At 44.5% G+C, this 17,282-nt stretch overlaps 1 protein-coding gene across 2 annotated transcripts in view; it reads right to left on the bottom strand.

The window, feature by feature from the left end:
- Positions 1-17,282, bottom strand: part of LOC123370686 (mitochondrial intermediate peptidase) — a 117,327-nt gene that overhangs the window by 15,067 nt on the left and 84,978 nt on the right. The window contains exon 17 of one of the 2 annotated variants that reach the window (XM_045017408.1): positions 8,907-8,964. The exons of the other annotated variant lie outside the window; for it this stretch is intronic. Coding sequence (XP_044873343.1) covers positions 8,959-8,964 — 6 coding nt within the window. The 3' untranslated portion in view covers positions 8,907-8,958. Of the gene's footprint in view, positions 1-8,906; positions 8,965-17,282 lie in introns of those variants that run through there. 2 annotated transcript variants of the gene reach the window in all.

Raw genomic sequence — 17,282 nt, 5'->3', positions numbered from 1 at the left:
TGACACTTTAGTTATGTATGGTTAAAGATGTTTCCAGCCTATACCTATCAAGACTAGACTGAATTCTCAGATTTAGCAATGTTTAAAAGTACAACAAAATCAATTAATACAAAATTCAGCCATAGTCCTTATGAGACTAAACCAAAATTGTAGAAGGGAAAATGAGTTGCAAATAACACTGAATAACTTATTACATTCCCACTATTAACTAGTTTTCATTTGATCTATAGCTAGTCTTTGTTTTCATTTAATGGCATTAGTGCTGTAAAATACTGTAACTGTTTAGACTACAATTTCCTTTTAGAAGAAAAGAACTCATAGTATTTGTGCTAATCCAGCCAAACACTGTTTGATTTGTCCTCAAGAAGTGCCTGAACCTTTCAAAATGCTCTTTGAAAGTTTGTGCTGTTATTTGGTCTCCATAAATCTTCAAATATTTCAAAGCAGATGAAATGTCTCCATTCAGTTTTGAGTCTGAAGACAAATCACAGGGTAAATATTACAAGATCCAACATTAACTATGTAAATACTTTTCCTCCTTCATTTACTATTTTGAATTTAAAATTTCTACTGTATTAAATCTTAGCAGGAGAGTTGCTGAATAGTTTCCATAAGCAAAAATATTTGGTGGAGGTAATATTTGGTGGGGCCCTCCCTTCCCAATTAAATTTTTATCCCTGGCAGTAGATGCAAGCAGATGAACAGCCAGCTCCTCTTTCCTGCAGGGACCATTGGGTGGAGAAGCCATAGATCTGGTGCCAGCTTGGTGCTGCTGCTTTTACGGCCCATGAAGTTGGGCGTCAGCATGGGGTGGAAAAACTGCTGAAAGTCATCAACGAGCTCCTGGCTAATTATAAAAGCCATTATATAAGCCAGGCCCTTAGTAGAACGTCTTCCTTTATCTAGGCCCAATATTTGCAAAGTGATCCACATTTGGAGATTCAAGAATCTGAGGAGCAACACGAAGAGCTGCAACTTTAGGCACATTAAGCATTGTGGGACCACTTTTTATTGTGTAGAATTGGTACATCGTTTAGTGCAAAATTCAAGCAAACTGGCTTTTGTGGGGCATTATGTATTTCAGCTTAACAGGCATCCTGTTCCACTGTTCTACCTAGTCAGGCAATATTCTACAAACGAGAGAGAGAGAGAGAGAGAGAGAGAGAGAACACACCTCTCTTCAGTCGAGAGGAAGGTGAACTGAGCTGGGAACCAGGAGTTCTGGTCTCACCTTTACTGACTGCTGTCTACATTTCTGTGTTCTTCAGAGCTCTTATTATTGCCTTCATATCTTAACCAAGAGGGCAGTGAAGTATTGTTCTTACCCACTTTATAAAGCAGTTAACTGAAAGTTTGCACAGGGCAGACCTGGGAAATAGTGCCCAGGCCTCTAGTATGACAAATCCAAGTCTCATCAACTCTGCCTCCAAGAATTAACAAACTAAATAGCGAAGCGGACTGGGGGCTGCAGACAGGGGAGTTTGAGAGGGAGAGCAAGAAACCCCGCTGCCGAACAGGCTGCCAGGTGAGAGTGAGAGTACTAGCTGTTGGTGTGAGTGAGTTTGCTCGACTGTATGAATTTTAATTTTGATTCTGATTTCAGGTGACTTCAGTTTCAGTTACAGCTAGACAGTATTTGGTCCTGCCATGAGGGCAGGGGACTCGACTCAATGACCTCTCGAGCTCCCTTCCAGTCCTAGAATCTATGAATAAATCTGTGTGCTTGGCTACCCAGACTCTAACCAATATACATACACCCGTGCCAGAGCCAGGAAAAGAATTTCCAACATTCTAGTGCTGTTTGACAATTAGTTCTGAAACTCAATGGCAAAGTGTATGTTAGGTGCCTTTCTAGTGGCTGGCCCACAAAGTGTAGCTCAAATGGTAGAAGTCTGCACTGGGGATCTGAAACTCCATGGCTCAAGATCTGCTAGCAAGCCACAAGTGTTTGAAAGTCCTTATGGTTGCAAATGATGGAATTTGTTTTTCAACTTTTCTATTTAAAATACCAGTTTAATTCACAGAATGAGAAAATATCCCTAAACCAGGTTAAAAAAACATTATCTGAAAATTATGGCACAAAATGCAGCTGTTCCACAATTTGGTAATTTGTCATACATTTTCATAGCTTGTCTCTCAGTTTTGAAAGTTGAGAGGTATGGTTTGCTCTAGAAGAAAACCAAGGTACTCATGCACTATTTTATTTTAAACAAAGAACACTCTTTGGAAGGGCATTGGTGAGCCATACATTCTCTCTTTTTAAATAGACAGAATTTCAGTGGGTGACTTTATCATTTATGTATTTGTTTTGGGATGAGGTTGTTTTTTCTATATGCTGGGTCTGATTCACTGTTGTGTTACTGCAGTTTAATGTTGGTGTAAACTCTTCCAATTTCAACAGGATTACATCAGCATACACTGGAGTTAAAAAAAGGTAAAAAAAGATCCTTAAAGAATTTAAAAAAACAAAAACACCTTTTTTCTCTAGTTGCAGCTTCTGATTTTGGGTGGAATAACTTGAACTTAATTATAAGAAACGACTTCTTATTTCCCACTAGCTTGGCTAATATCACAATAGTTCAAAACTTTACAGTAAAGTGCCTTTCTGAGGTTAGGAGTAGGATAGCGTGTAAGATAAACCAACTAAGACACCACTGACATTTTAGAAAGTGAGTCAAACAAGAGATTAAAGTTTCAATTTATAACACTTCTGTGTTTTTCTTATAAAGTCATAAATAAATCTAGCAAGACAGGGAATGTAAATATTTTTGCAGTTGTTTATATTGGGGAAGAGGAAAGGAATTTAACGTGCAATTAACCACTTAAGTGTTTCTAGATATGTACCATATGGCTGTTGAATTATTTGAATTATTAACAAAAATATAAACATTTTTAATTTAACCTACTGAATGACTTGGTCATCACAACTCAAATGTACAAAAGCTATAATACCACTATATATCCACTTCCAAGACGATGTGATGAAAATTGCCATTTGAGAGATATAGAAGAATATATACTTCAAAAGGTTACATTTATGGTTCAGCATTGCTTCACAAACTTTATTAGATGTTCATATTAAGATCCTGACTGGAAGGCAGGCAGATAGGACAAAAGTCAAATGACAATTTAGGATATTTAAATTGGACAAGAAATAAATTAAGACAGGCTATACTGGTAGTATTATGCAGTGTAGTTGTAGCCATTTTGGTCCCAGGCTATGAGACACACAAGGTGAGTGAGATAATATCATTTATTGGATCAATTTCTGTTGGTGAGAGAGAGAAGCTTTCAAGTTCCGTTCCCAGGCCTGAAGAAGAGCTCTGCCTGACTTGAAAGCTTGTCCCGCTCACCAACAGAAGTTGATCCAACAAAAGAAACTACCTCACCCACCTTGTCTCCCTATATTTGTAGTATTACACATTTTACCATAAAATGATAGCTTTCTAAAGTAAATTATTACATAATACACAAACCTGAGAATTTCCAAATTCATCCCTTCTATCCTGATATATAGCTTTGAATACATACACACATGCAATACACATGAAGACAGCATGCTACCCGCCATGAATGGGTAATACTAATGTCTCAGGCCTACAATCAGGTCAATATCGGCAGATCCTTTCCCAACAAGAGCCCCACTCAGGTCAGCAGGACTTCAGATGGGCACAAGAGCAGGTCTTAGTCCATCTTTCAGTACCTTCTGTTAGTAACACACTGGGCTTAAATCAAATAATGAGCCAATGCTTTAAGGTAACATATACAAGTAATATTTGTGATGAATAGAAGTTTCCCTTTTTTAACTAAATTATTGTAAGAAGTTAAAATTACTAGTAAAAATCTATATGATGATATAAACACATCTTTACCAATATATCAGCTTAATCAGGTAAAATCTCTGTACCTACAAAATGAGACATTTAATATTGTAAACTAATGTTATTTTAGTACCATTCTGTTCTTGTGCCTGAATATCTGAGCACACCAGACTGGAATTTAGATCAGGATTCAATTCCTGACTCTGCCACAGCTTACAGTGTGACCTTGGGCAAACCACAGAGTATGTCTATTACATTGAGCTGGAGGTGTAATTTCTGATCAAGCCAGTGCTCTGAAAACTGAGTGCAGCCCCTTCTGCTACTTTCATCGCTATGACTAGACTCTAATTTTAGCATACTAGCTTGATCAAAATTGGCAGAGATTATGTCTCCTGGAGCTGGGACTCACACCCGTAGCTCAAGGTGTGGACATATCCAAAAAATGTATCTTCATAGCAGTTAGCTTGAGTTATAACTTGAGGGTTACCCCTAACAACTCCCATCCACACACAAAATTCTCTAGCTCGAGTTAAGTGGTGCTTTAAACTCCATGTAACTAGCCTGTCGGGGGTGGGTAAGTGGGTGAGTTGAAGCTTGAGCAATACTGATGCTAGTAATGCAGTGGGGGATGCAACAACTGCTGTTACAACAGCAGCTAATCCAGGGTACAGCTACACTGCACACTCTTTACAGCAGCATGTGGAGTACGTACACTGAATGCTGTGCCAGCACAGGTATAAACAGCAGTGTAGACACTGAGGCACTGCTTAGGCAAATAGAATAAAGACACACCAGAACCTTACAATATATATCCTACATTACTCTCTAGCCGCCCACTGAGTGCCTCCCCTATTTTTAGCAGTGTACCAGCAGCAGGGAAAGATTCTGGCAGTGCCCTGCTGCAAGTCTTTTCCTGCCGCTTCCCCCTGCCAGAGCCCCTCACTGACACATGTAGATACACACCTCTACATTGCCACCAATGGTATGCAGGGTATACCCAATCCCACGCTTAACTTGAGTGTTGTTTTGAAGTGTGCTTGCTCTCATTTGAGCATGTTAACTCTAGCTAACTGTTGCAGTGAAGACAAGTTTCACTGACGATTAGTCCCCCTTCCTTTCTCTGATACTCAGTCTTTTCTATTTAAAGCAAAGCTTTTTCAGGGAAAGCAGTGTCTCTTACTATATGTTTATATGGCACCTCGAAGAATAGGGCCTTGTTATCAGCTGGGATATCTTAGATACTATATCTATCCCCTACTGAAATATAAATAATAGATATAATTGAGCTACTAAGTATATGTAGGACCAGTCCTTCTGTTCTAAAAATAATGGGAGTTTGGCATGTGAGAGAACTTCACTTTACACACTGACTAAATAATAGAATTTAATCTCTTCCTCCCCTTCTTCCCCACAAATGATTTATAAAAGTTAATTAAAAGTATTACCAGTAAGGGACATATACAAATTTCTTCTTCATAGTTCTTTAAAAAGCAGCTCCATTACACATAAATATTGCTAAACATTTGTTTGAGTTTCATGGAGGTAGCACTTGTAAAAAGAAATTCCTTAAAAGTGCTTCACTGTCTTACAATTTCTGTAAACATTCTGCAGCCACAGACACAGTTGTTCAGTGAATAGTGTCATATTAGTGCTGGAATATAAATATTTCATGATACTTTGCTATCAGTATTTTCCCTGTCATAAAGGTGATCTGAAACACGTTAACGGAAAAAAAAAGCCAAACAAACCTCCTAGAGTGACTTCACAAGCTATGGAAAGTTCTAACCATTGTTATAGGTTTGAACTGAATGTTTAACTCAATATGGCACCAGTTCTTTCTAAATTGCTTTTAGCTATTAATTATTTATACAAACTTCTATAAAGTTCATTGCAAGCTTATTTAATTTTCCTCTCACCAGACTCACATTCTTATGTTTGATTGTATAGTATATTTTAAGAAAGCCCATTTAAAAGCTAATCCAGGGATTTGAATTTTTTTGTAAACAACTGCGGTTTCCAACTTGGCAAAAGTAGCAACTGACTCCGTAGAGGTTATACCAAATCCAAAAAGTAGACATATGGCTGGATCACTCTTCAGAAAATTAACAAGTTCTAATCAGAGCTGCATCAGTGTCTGCTCAAGTAGCTACGCTACTTAGTAGAAAAAGGATCCATCTATTATACATTAAAGTCTCAATGCCTTCATTAGCAAAAACATCAAATAGGAAACAAAGTGTTTCTCTTTGATATGACCTACTAAATATGAAGAAAACTTCTCACGCTATGAACCAAACTGCATTGTGGACAAAGGTATGAAGCATAATTAATCCTGTTACCTAAGGGAAGCTTTAGGTCACTAATAGAAGTGACCTTTCTGAAATACTAAATTTTTAACATGTTGGAACAAATCAGGTGTATTGCCAGATTATTCAGCAGCCCAGAAAATAATCAAAAGGCTTGCTATCCAAAGTTATATAAACCAAAACATGTACTCTCCTATCATGGGTAATTACAACAATTTGTGCATGCTAGCTCTGATGCATATTATATATGAATACAATGAAAGAATTCCTCTAAATGTTGAATAAAGTACATAATAGGAGGAAACACTAGTCACCAAAAACCCATCTCTTTTCCCAAATTAAAATTGTTTTATTTTGCTGTGATCTAAAAAGAGAGGTTAATGAAAACTGATTGCTCTCCCTTAGAACCTGATATTGCTTTCTTTCGTTAAAAGCATCTTTTCAATTATCTGGGTTTTTATTCATTTTTTATGCATAAAGTGAAAAGTGGTTAGGTAACAAGCTCAAAGTTTCTACCCCGAAAATTAACTTTGCAATACTGGCATTGTATAGTTCCTTATTAATTTAATTTCTATACCAGTTTCTTTCCATTCATAAGTCAAACTAACCATTAATGTCCCCCACATCTGCCACACTCACCTGGGCTCTGACAATTAAGGTGAGTTATTTTCAGGTCAGACCAAATTACGCCCCCATTTATACATATTCAGCCCCACTGTTTTCACCCTGCACAGATGCCACTAAGACCATAAACTGATAAATTGGAGAACTGGTCTGAAATTAACAAGATGAAATTCAATAAAAGACAACTGCAGAATACAACACTTAGGCCTTGTCTACACTACAAGACTATTTTGAATCAACTTAGTTCGAATTTGTGGATTCGACCTTATGAAGTCGAATTTGTGTATCCATACTAAATACACTAATTCGAATTTCTGAGTCCACATTCACGGGGCCAGCGTCGACTTTGGAAGCGGTGCACTGTGGGAAGCTATCCCACAGTTCCCGCAGTCCCCGCTGCCCATTGGAATGCTGGGTAGAGCCCCCAATGCCTGCTGGGGGGAGAAATGTGTCGAGGGTGGTTTTGGGTAAGTGTCGTCATTGAACCGTCAATCACAACCTCCCTCCCTCCTTGAAAGCGCCTGCGGGCAATCTGTTCGTGCACTTTTCTGGTCAGTGACAGCGCGGACGCCACAGCACTGCAAGCATGGAGCCCGCTGCGATCATCGCCGTTTTCTCCTCCTCGCACTTTATCGTCCACCTCTTCCACAGTCAGCTGATGAGAAATTGGGCTACTTTTCAATGGTGCTGCAAGCACTGGGGGACCATAGGGGACGTTTTGCAAACATCAACGTCGGGTGGCCGGGCAAGATTCATGATGCGTGTGTTTTCAGGAACTGTGGGCTGCTCAGACGCCTGCAGGAAGGTAGTTTCTTCCCGGACCACGAAATAACTGTTGTGGATGTGCAGATGCCTATAGTCATCCTCGGGGACCCAGCCTGCCCGCTAATGCACTTGCTCATGAAGCCCTATACAGGCGCCTGGGACAGCGACAAGGAACTCTTCAAATACCAGCGAGCAGCGAGCAGCGTGACCTGTGACTGTTCAGTTTCTTTACAGAGAAGCTGAACCTGCCCCTGTTTCTTTACCCAGTTACTGTTGACTCTCCTCTTCGGTTACATACCCCGTTCACCCCGTTTCCCCCACTTCCAACACACGTGTAAAAATAAAATACATGTCCCATTGTTACTTTAGAAAGATTTCTTTATTCATGACTTTACGTTAAAGGGTTGAAACTGGGAGGCAGACTGTGCTGGGTAGGATGTGCGGTGATGTAAAGACCGCCTCTAAACTCAAGGAATGACAGGCTGCTGCTCCTAGAGCGGTCCGCAGTGCCGGAATGCTTCTTTCAACGGAGCCTGCCATCCCTCTTTATGGAATTCTGTGTGCGGGCGGATATGTGACCTTGTGGTGGAGGAGGACGGATACAGATTCCTCAGCTGCGTGACTCAGCGGTCCAGGACAAGGACCGCTGTATAAGATCTGTAACCGCCCTCCCCCGCTGCAAAGTCACATCTCCCCAGCACACACAGATCCTGGAAACCACCTCCCATACCGACCATGGTGCCTACTGACTGCACCGTGTGTGTGACCCGCTGCTGATCCTGCCCCCGTGTCTGTAACCTGGGAAAGGTGACTGTCCTATGCAATTAACCACCCCCTTCCCCACGCCCCCCATTCAAACACAGTCTTCTTTGAAAAAACATAACGGAAACAGTAATTAACAGCAAAGCATTTTTATTAATTAAGTAGACAGTTAGGGGATGGGACTGGGATTGGGACTACTGTGAGTCTGGAAGTGAAGGACTTCGGCAAATGTAGGGTATGAGAGCTTTTGGGTACTTGAGCACTGTGCTGTGGTGCAGTGACAGTATTCACGTCCCCGGCCGCCCCTCCTCCTGATTATTTTCGGTGAGGGGGGTATGGGACTTTGTGGCGGGGGAGGGCGGTTGCAGATACACTGCAGGGTGTCTCTGTCCTCCTGCGGTCCTGCAGAACATCCACAAGGCGCCTGAGCGTGTCCGTTTGCTCCCTCACTAGTCCAAGCAGCGTTTCAGTCGCTTGCTTGTCTTCCTCATGCCACCTCTCCTCCCGTTCGCTGTGTGAGCGCTGGCACAGAGAGACGGTCTCCCTCCACTGGCTCTGCTGGTCCGCCTCTGCTAGGTAGCAGCCCATACGTTCCTCGAACATCTTGTCCCTTGTCTTTTTCTTTCGCCACCTAATCTTTGCCAGCCTCTGCGAGGGGGATGCTGTGGCAGGTCTGGAGACAGTCAAAGCTGTGAGATGGGAAACAGGGAGTGAATTCCTTGCAAAGAAACATTTTTGCGAACAATTAACTGAGTCTAGGCTGTCTCTGTGAATTCTGGGTTGAGACCCCTGTGCCTGCTGGGGCACAAATCATTTTCGCGGTGGATTCTGGGTAAATGTCGCCAGTCATTACTTCCTCCGGGAAAGCAACGGCAGACAATCATTTCAAGCCCGTTTTCCCAGAATTGCCCTGGCATACGCCATAGCGTGGCAACCATGGACACTGTTTTGCCTTTTGTGTATGTCACCGTATGTGTACTAGATGCCGCTGACAGAGGCGGGCCAGCAGCGCTACACAGCAGCATGCTTTTGCTTTTGCATGACAGCTGAGATGGTTACCAGCCATATTGTACCATCTACCATACCATAAATTGGTAATAAGATGGGCATGGTTACCTGTCCTTTTGCACTGCACCATTTGGTGCTGTCATAAGTGCCCCTGGCCGAGCAGCCAGGGGCGCAAAAGCAAAAATTGGGAATGACTCCCTGAGTCAATCCCTCCTTTTTGGTATCTAAAAATAGAATCAGTCCTGCCTAGATTATGGGCAAGTGTACTAGAGAACCACTGTATCATAGAACCAGAGAGCACAGCTGCTCTGTGTCCAATCCTGCATAAATTTGGAGCTGTATGCTATTCACAGGGGGTGCTCCTGCAACAACACCACCTGTTCATTCCGGCCTTCCCACAGCCTTCCTGGGCTACCATACCATTGTCCCACCACTTGTGTGATGAAGTAATAAAGAATGCAGGAATAAGACACAGTGACTTGTTTGTGAGAAATGAGTGGAAGGAAGCCTCCAGCTGCAATGATAGTCCAGGCAGGACATTAATTACTGTGGATGAAGGAGCCCATCATCCCTCTGCTAGTCCAGGGGCAATTCAATCTTTTCTTTACACAGGAAGGGTGGGGGCTGATGGAGCTCAGCCCCCTGTTGCAATGATGAGGACGGTTACCAGCCATACTGCACCATCTACCATGAAAAATTAGGGCCAGGCGCCCTTGATCAACCTCACAGATGCTAGTATGCATGGTTACCAGTCCTTTTGCACTGCCCCATGTGCCAATAGGCTGATGATGAGGACGGATACCAGTCTTTTTGTACCATCAGCCATCCATAGCGTGGGGGGAGCAAGGATGCTGGTGTTGAGTGCTGCACCATCGCGTCTATCTGCAGCATTCAGTAAAGATAGGGTGACATGTAAAAGAGTCAACAGAGGATTGTTTTCACTTCTGGTGGTGGGTGGGGTGTGTGCGCAAATTGCCGAACTATGCCCTGACCCACCGCAGACACTGTGTTTGACCCTAGAAGCATTTGGAGCTCATCCAAGAATGCAAATACTTTTCGGAGACAGCAGGAACTGTGGGATACCTTGCGTCCTCATTCCCCCCTCCCTCCATGAGCGTCCATTATATTCTTTGGCTTTCCGTTACGCTCGTCACGCAGCTGCATGCTGAGTCTGTGCTATGCCGTCTGTCCGTAGATTTATTAAAAATACTTTGGACCAGGCGCACCATAACAGTAATTCCACTACTTAGATGCATGAGTCTCCTAGCGAGATCACCGTGAGGACGGGCACTGAAGGAGATAGAGAGCGCATGCTGCGTGAAATCTATCACGAACCACGGACCGATGCAGCCGTGCTCGGGGAGGCAATGCTCCCTGAATACCGCCTGAAAGCCTCGCGCGGAAAAGAGTGCTATCACGGAGCACCCAATAAGGCAGCTCTCCCCAGGAACCTCCTGCTGATGCTTATCGATTAACGGAAGGAGAGCTTCGTGGAGATCTCCCAGGAGGATTTCTGTTCTATCACCATATATAGAGAGACCTCCTTCTCACACACTTCAGATTCCTGTTATATTAAGAATAAAAGTTTACATGGTTAAAGCACTTACCGACTGCTCCTTCCCCTGATTCAGGCTCCGGGTTCATGGCCGGGGAGGGTTGGTAGGGGATCTCCGTGAGGGTGATGAATAGATCCTGGCTGTCGGGGAAACCAGCGTTGTAAGCGCTCTCGCCTGCCTCGTCCTCCACAAACACTTCCTCATCTTCCCCGTCCGTGAACATCGTCGAGGAACTGTCCGTCGACACTGTCCCATCATCAGAGTCCATGGTCACTGGTGGGGCAGTGGTGGCAGGCTCCGTAGCGTCTGTTTGCCGCTTTGATTTTTTGGTAGCCTTGTCTGGGGTCCTTGGTTTTCACGCGGCGATGCGTTGCATGACGGCTGTATCCTCTGTCTGGATCATGGCTTTGGAGACCTTCTCGTAGGTCTTTGCATTCCGTTTGTTGGAGCGCAGCTCCGAAAGCACAGACTCCTCGCCCCACACACTGATCAGATCCAAGAGTTCCCGGTCAGTCTATGCCGGGTCCCTCTTTCTATTCAGAGATTACATGAACTCCTCTGCTGGAGAGCTCTGCATTGCTGCCGGTGCTGCTGAGCTCGCCCCGATGTCCAACCACGAAATGAGATTCTAACTGTCCAGAAAGGAAAAGGAATTCAAATTTTCCCGGGTCGTTTCCTGTGTGGCTGCTCAGAGCATCGAAGCTCGGACTGCTGTCCAGAGCGTCAACAGAGTGGTGCACTGTGGGATAGCTCCCGGAGCTACTAAGTTCGATTTGCATCCACACCTAGCCTAATTCGAGCTAGCCATGTTGAATTTAGCGTTACTCCACCTGTCGGGGTGGAGTACCAAATTCGAACTAAAGAGCCCTCTAGTTCGAATTAAATGGCTTCCTGGTGTGGACGGTTGAGCGGTTAGTTCGAATTAACGCTGCTAAATTCGAATTAAAGTCCTAGTGTAGACCAGGCCTTAGGAAGGAAAAAACAAATGCATAAATTTAAAATGGGGAATAACTGGCTAGGCAGTAGTGTTGCAGAAAGAGATTGCAGGTTACAGTGGATCGCAAATTGAATATGAGCCAACAACATGATGCAATTGTGAAAAAGGCTAATACCCTGGGGTGTACTATCAGGAGTATCATATGTCAGACAGGAGGTAGCCATCCCACTCTACTTGGCACTGGTGAGGCCTCAGCTGCAGCACTGTGTCCAGTTCTGGGTGCCACGCTTTAGGAAAGACATGGACAAATTGGAGACAGTCCAGAGGAGAGCAACCAAAAATGATACAAGGTTTAGAAAACCAACCTACGAGGATAGTTTTTTTAAAAAACCAACAACCTGGGCATGTTTAGCCTTGAGAAAAAAGACTGGGGGGGGGGAAGAGACACCTTATAACAGTCTTCAAATATGTTAAAGGATGTTACAAAGAAGATGGTGATCAATTGTTCTACATGTCCACTGAATGCAGAACAAGTAGTAATCAACTTAATCTGCAGCAAGGGAGATTTAAATTAGATACTAGGAAAAACTAACTACAAGAATAGTTAAGTACTGGGCTAGGCTTCCAAGGGAGGTTGTAGAATCCCGTAAGAATAGGTTAGACAAACACCTGTCAGAGTTAGTCTAGGGGTTTACTGGGTTCTGCCTCACAGCAGGGGGCTGGAATAGATGACTTCTTGTGGTCCTTTCACTAGCCCCACATTTATATGATTCTATAATCTTAAACAATGGGCTGCAGAGGTGTTAGTGAGGGGAAGGGGCTAAATTCTGGAGAAGGGACTAGAAACCAAAACTGCATTAAAGAGGCAAGAAGAAAAGCAACAGGACAGTCTGCCAAATATCTTCAATGCCTGCAAACCAATGCAAGGAGTATGGGAAGCAAGCAGGATGAACTGGAAGTCATGATCTTTGAAGAAAATTATGACTTAATTGGCATTGCGGAGACTTGGTGGGACAACTCCCATGATTGGAGCGCCAGTATTGAGAGACATAGCTCGTTCTGGAAGAATAGGTATGGGGGAAAAAAGGAGGAGGTGTTGCAGTGTATGTCAAGGATGTATAAACGTGCCCTGAGATCCAAGAGGAAGTGAGCAGCAGACCTACTGAGTGTATCTGGGTAAAGATAAAAAGGGAAAACAATAACAGTGATGTTATGGTGTGTGGAGGGTCTATTATAGAGAACCAAATCAAGAAGAGGAAGTGGATGAGGCATTCTTCAACCAGGTAACAAGATTAGCTAACACACATGGGCTAGCATTAATGGTGATTTTAGCTTCCCTGATATCTGTTGGAAGACTAATACAGCAAAACATAATATGTCCTGCAAGTTCTTCGCACGTGTAGGGGATAACTTTCTGATTAAGAAAGTTGAGGAAACAACTAGGGGGTCATCAATTTTGGATCTGGTGTTGACCAAAAGGGGTGAATTAGTTGCAAATGCAAAGCTGTTCGGAAACTTGGGAGGAAGTGATCATGATCTGATAAGAATTCAAGATCCTAAGAAAGGAAGACATGAGAATAACAAACCAGTACACTGAACTTCAGAAAGGCAGATTTCAACCAACTCAGAAATAGTTGGCAAGATCCCACAGAAAGACCAATTAGGAAGAAAAGGAGTTGAAAGGGGCAGGCAGTTCCTGAAAGATGTAATACTAGAGGCTCAAGATCAAGCTATTCCAATGCAGAAGGAAGATAAGAGTCACAGGAAGCCAATGTGGCTTCACAAGAAGCTTTTTAGCTATCTGAAAACCAAAAGGGACACATACGGGAAATGGAAGGAGGGACATGTCACCAAGGAAGTGAACGTGGGAATAGCACGAGCATGTAGGGACAAAATCAGGAAAGCCAAGGCGAAGAACGAGTTACAGCTGACAAGAAATATTAAAGACAACAAGAAGGGGGGTCTACAAATACGTCAGATAAAAAAGAAACATCAGGGATGTTATGGGTCTGCTGCTCAATGAAGAAGGTGAGCTGGTAACGGAAGATGATAGGAAGACAGAGCTGCTCAATGCCTACTTCGCTTCAGTCTTCACACACAAAAATAACAAGTGACTGGAGAACTAGCTAAGTTATTACAGACAATAACGGGGAAGGGATGCAGATCAGAATAAGTAAAGAACATGTCAGAGATCTTCCGACTAAGTTGAATGAATTCAAGTCAACGGGGCCTGATGCTATTCACCCAGAGGGCTGAAGAAATTAGCTGAAGAAATGTTGGCGTCTATGGCAATAATATTTGCAAACTCATGGACGACAGAAGAGGTCCTTGAAGACTGGAGAAGGGATAATGTAGTGTCCATCTTTAAAAGAGGGAAAAAAGGAGGAGCCGGGGAACTACAGACCTGTCAGCCTGAACTCAACACCTGGGAAGCTACTAGAGCAATGTACAAAACATTCAATTTCTGAATACCTGGAGGATGAATGGGTGATCACTAGCAGTCAGCAGTGCCTCTACGGGAATTCTGCACCACTGTGCACATGCAGAATTCATTCCTTCATTGAGCACATGGAGATTTTTTTTGCTTCCCCACAGAACAATGACTATCAGGGAAACAAAGGAAAGTCACAAGAGCAGTCACACGCCTCTCTAAAGCATCATAGGTGCATCGTTTCAGCACCTGGAGCAACTGGCAGAGAGTTAAATCACTGTGGGGGGAGGGGCAGGGCTATGGTGGTTCCTATCCTATGCTGGGCTTGGCTGCTAGTCCTCTCTCCCTCTTCAAGGAGTGGCCGGGGCCGGGGCTGACCCATGCCCAGAAACCTAGCCCAGCTGCAGAAAGCTCTGCATCCCCCCATCCCGTAGGCCCCATCATTCCTCAGCTGCAGGGGAATGGGTCACTGTGGGGGGAGCTGCTCCCCATCCACCCAACCCCCGTGCATCTGGATCCCCCCCATGCCTCCTGCTAAGCCAACCTCCCCCACACCGAAACCCCCACCCCACTAAGCCTCACCTCCCCCTGCACCCAGACTCCCACCCGTTGAGCTCCTATACTTAAACCCTCATCCTGATGAGCCCCAGTCCCCATGCACTGGACCATCCCAAAGAGCCCCCTGCATCTGGCCCTCACCCCACTGAGCCCCAACCAGCTGCACCAGGACCGCCAACCCACCAAGCCTCACTCCCCCGGCACCTGGACTCCCCCGCTGAGCCCCCCCATCCCAGACCCCGCATGCCAAGTCCCATCCTCCCACACCCAGATCCTACCTCCTTCATCTGGACCCCCTGCAGAGTCCCATTGCCCCTGCACCTGGAACTCCCAGAAGAGGCCCTGTGCCTCCAGATCCCCCCTCGTAATCCTCACTGAGCCACCTGCACCCAGATTTCCCTACACAGACCCCTCTTTACCCCACATCTGGATCCCCCACCACACTTGGATCCTGCCAGGCTGAGCTTGCCTGCTGACACCTGGTGCACTGGCATGGAAGGGCAGGGTCCCGGAGTGTTTCTGAGGCAGGCCCAGCCCTTGCACTGTATCAGAGTCAGATGCAGTCTCACTGCCAAGTTTGTGTCCCAGGGCAGGGGTGGGTGGGCTGCAGGGTCATTTCCCACCTCCATGCAGCCAGTGGCCTGTGCTCCCCACTGCCATGCTGGAGCCTCCACATTTATTTAACCAACCGCAAACAAAGATTAACTATTAATGGAATTATGTCAGATTGGAAGGAGATCTCAAGTGGGGTTCCACAGGGATCTGTTTTGGGTCCGGCATTATTTGACATTTTATTAATGACCTGAAAGTAGGAATAGAGAGCACACTGATCAAATCTGCTGATGACACAAAGATAGGGGAGGCTGCAAACGCTTTGGAGGATAGAGCTAAAAGTCAAAGGGACCTTGATAAACTGGAGAACCAGGCCATAGACAACAAAATGAAATTCATCAAAGACAAATGTAAGGTGCTACACTTAGGGAAGAAAAACCAAACGCACAAATACAGAATGGGGGATAACTGGCTTGACAGCAACTCTGCTGAGAAGGATCTAGAAGTTTTGGTGGATCACAACCGCAACACCAGTCAACAATGCGATTCTGTTGCAAAAAAAGCAAATGTAATTTTGGGTTGTATTAACAGAGGCATAGGATGCAAATTACAGGAGCTGATAGTACCGCGCTACTTGGGGCTGGTTAGGCCTCAGCTGAAGTACCGTGTCCAATTTTGGTCACCAATGTATAGAAAGGATGTAGAGAAACTGGAAAGGATCCAGAGGTGAGCGACACAGGTGTTCAAAGGGATGGAATGCAAGCCATGTGAGCAAAGGGATCAGATTACAGCATAGCAGATTTAGATTAAATCTCAGGAAAAACTTCCTAACTGTAAGAACAATAGGCCAACGGAAGGAACTGCCAAAGAAGTCATGGAAGCTGCTTCACTGGAGGTTTTCAAAAAGAGGTTTGGTTGGATATCCATCTGTCTGGGATGGTTTAGACCAGCGATACTCAGACCTCAGTGGTTCAGGAGCCAAATCAGTGATCATTACCCAAAAGAGCCATAGTAGTGTGAATTCATTGTTTCATTTACTATTTTTAGATACATATTACTCTCACAACAAAATGACTAACCAGGTATTCTACAATTGGTTAATAACATAGTAAAAGCCTCCTGATTGGTTAATACTTAAACTGCACAGTGTTTTAATATCAGGTGCTGCAAAGGGCCGCAGGAGTCACATTAAAGAGACACTTGTGGCTCTTGAGTCTGAGTCTGAGTATCACTGGTTTAGATACAACAAATCCTGCATCTTGGCAGAGGGTTAGACTACATGACCCTGGCGGTCCCTCCTAACCCTGTGGTTCTATGATTCTATGATCTAGTTTGGCCTGCATTATCTCTATTAGATGTTAGGGTATGTGAGATGGATAGGATCCAGTTGATCCAACGGCTCTTGGCTAAACAGCATTCAACAATAGTTCAGCTGCATCTACTGCTGAAATCTTGTCAGCAGTGAGTAATTTTTATAGTGCACACAAGTTTTATGGGGATGGGGAACAGAAGGGTTGGATAAGCATGGGAGTCCCGGGGGGTCTGTCAGAGGGCGGGGGTGTGGATAGGGGTCGGGGCAGTCAGGGGACTGGGAGCAGGGGGGTTGGATAGGGGGTGGGGAGTGGTTGGGGCAGGGGAGCCCAATAGGGGGCAGTTAGGGGACAAGGATGGGGGGGGTTGGATGGGCTGAGGGTTCTGAGGGGGGCGGGAATTGGGAGGGGGCAAACAAGGGGTGGGGGCCAGGCTGTTTGGGGAGGCACAGCCTTCCCTAACCGGCCCTCCATACAGTTTTGCAACCCCAATGTGGCCCTCAAGCCAAAAAGTTTGCCCATCCCTGTCCACAAGCTTGTTGCATTGCTCCAGGAAGTGCACTGCTGGCAGAGTGACTGATGCACCAATTCCATAGGTTGACAGCTATTGTGCAAATGGAGTGGATTTTGCATCACTTGATCTGTTGATATAGAT

The sequence above is a fragment of the Mauremys mutica genome, chromosome 1, assembly GCF_020497125.1.
Source record: "Mauremys mutica isolate MM-2020 ecotype Southern chromosome 1, ASM2049712v1, whole genome shotgun sequence".
Taxonomy (NCBI): Eukaryota; Metazoa; Chordata; order Testudines; family Geoemydidae; genus Mauremys; species Mauremys mutica.
This window is presented reverse-complemented; position numbering and strand designations above follow the sequence as displayed.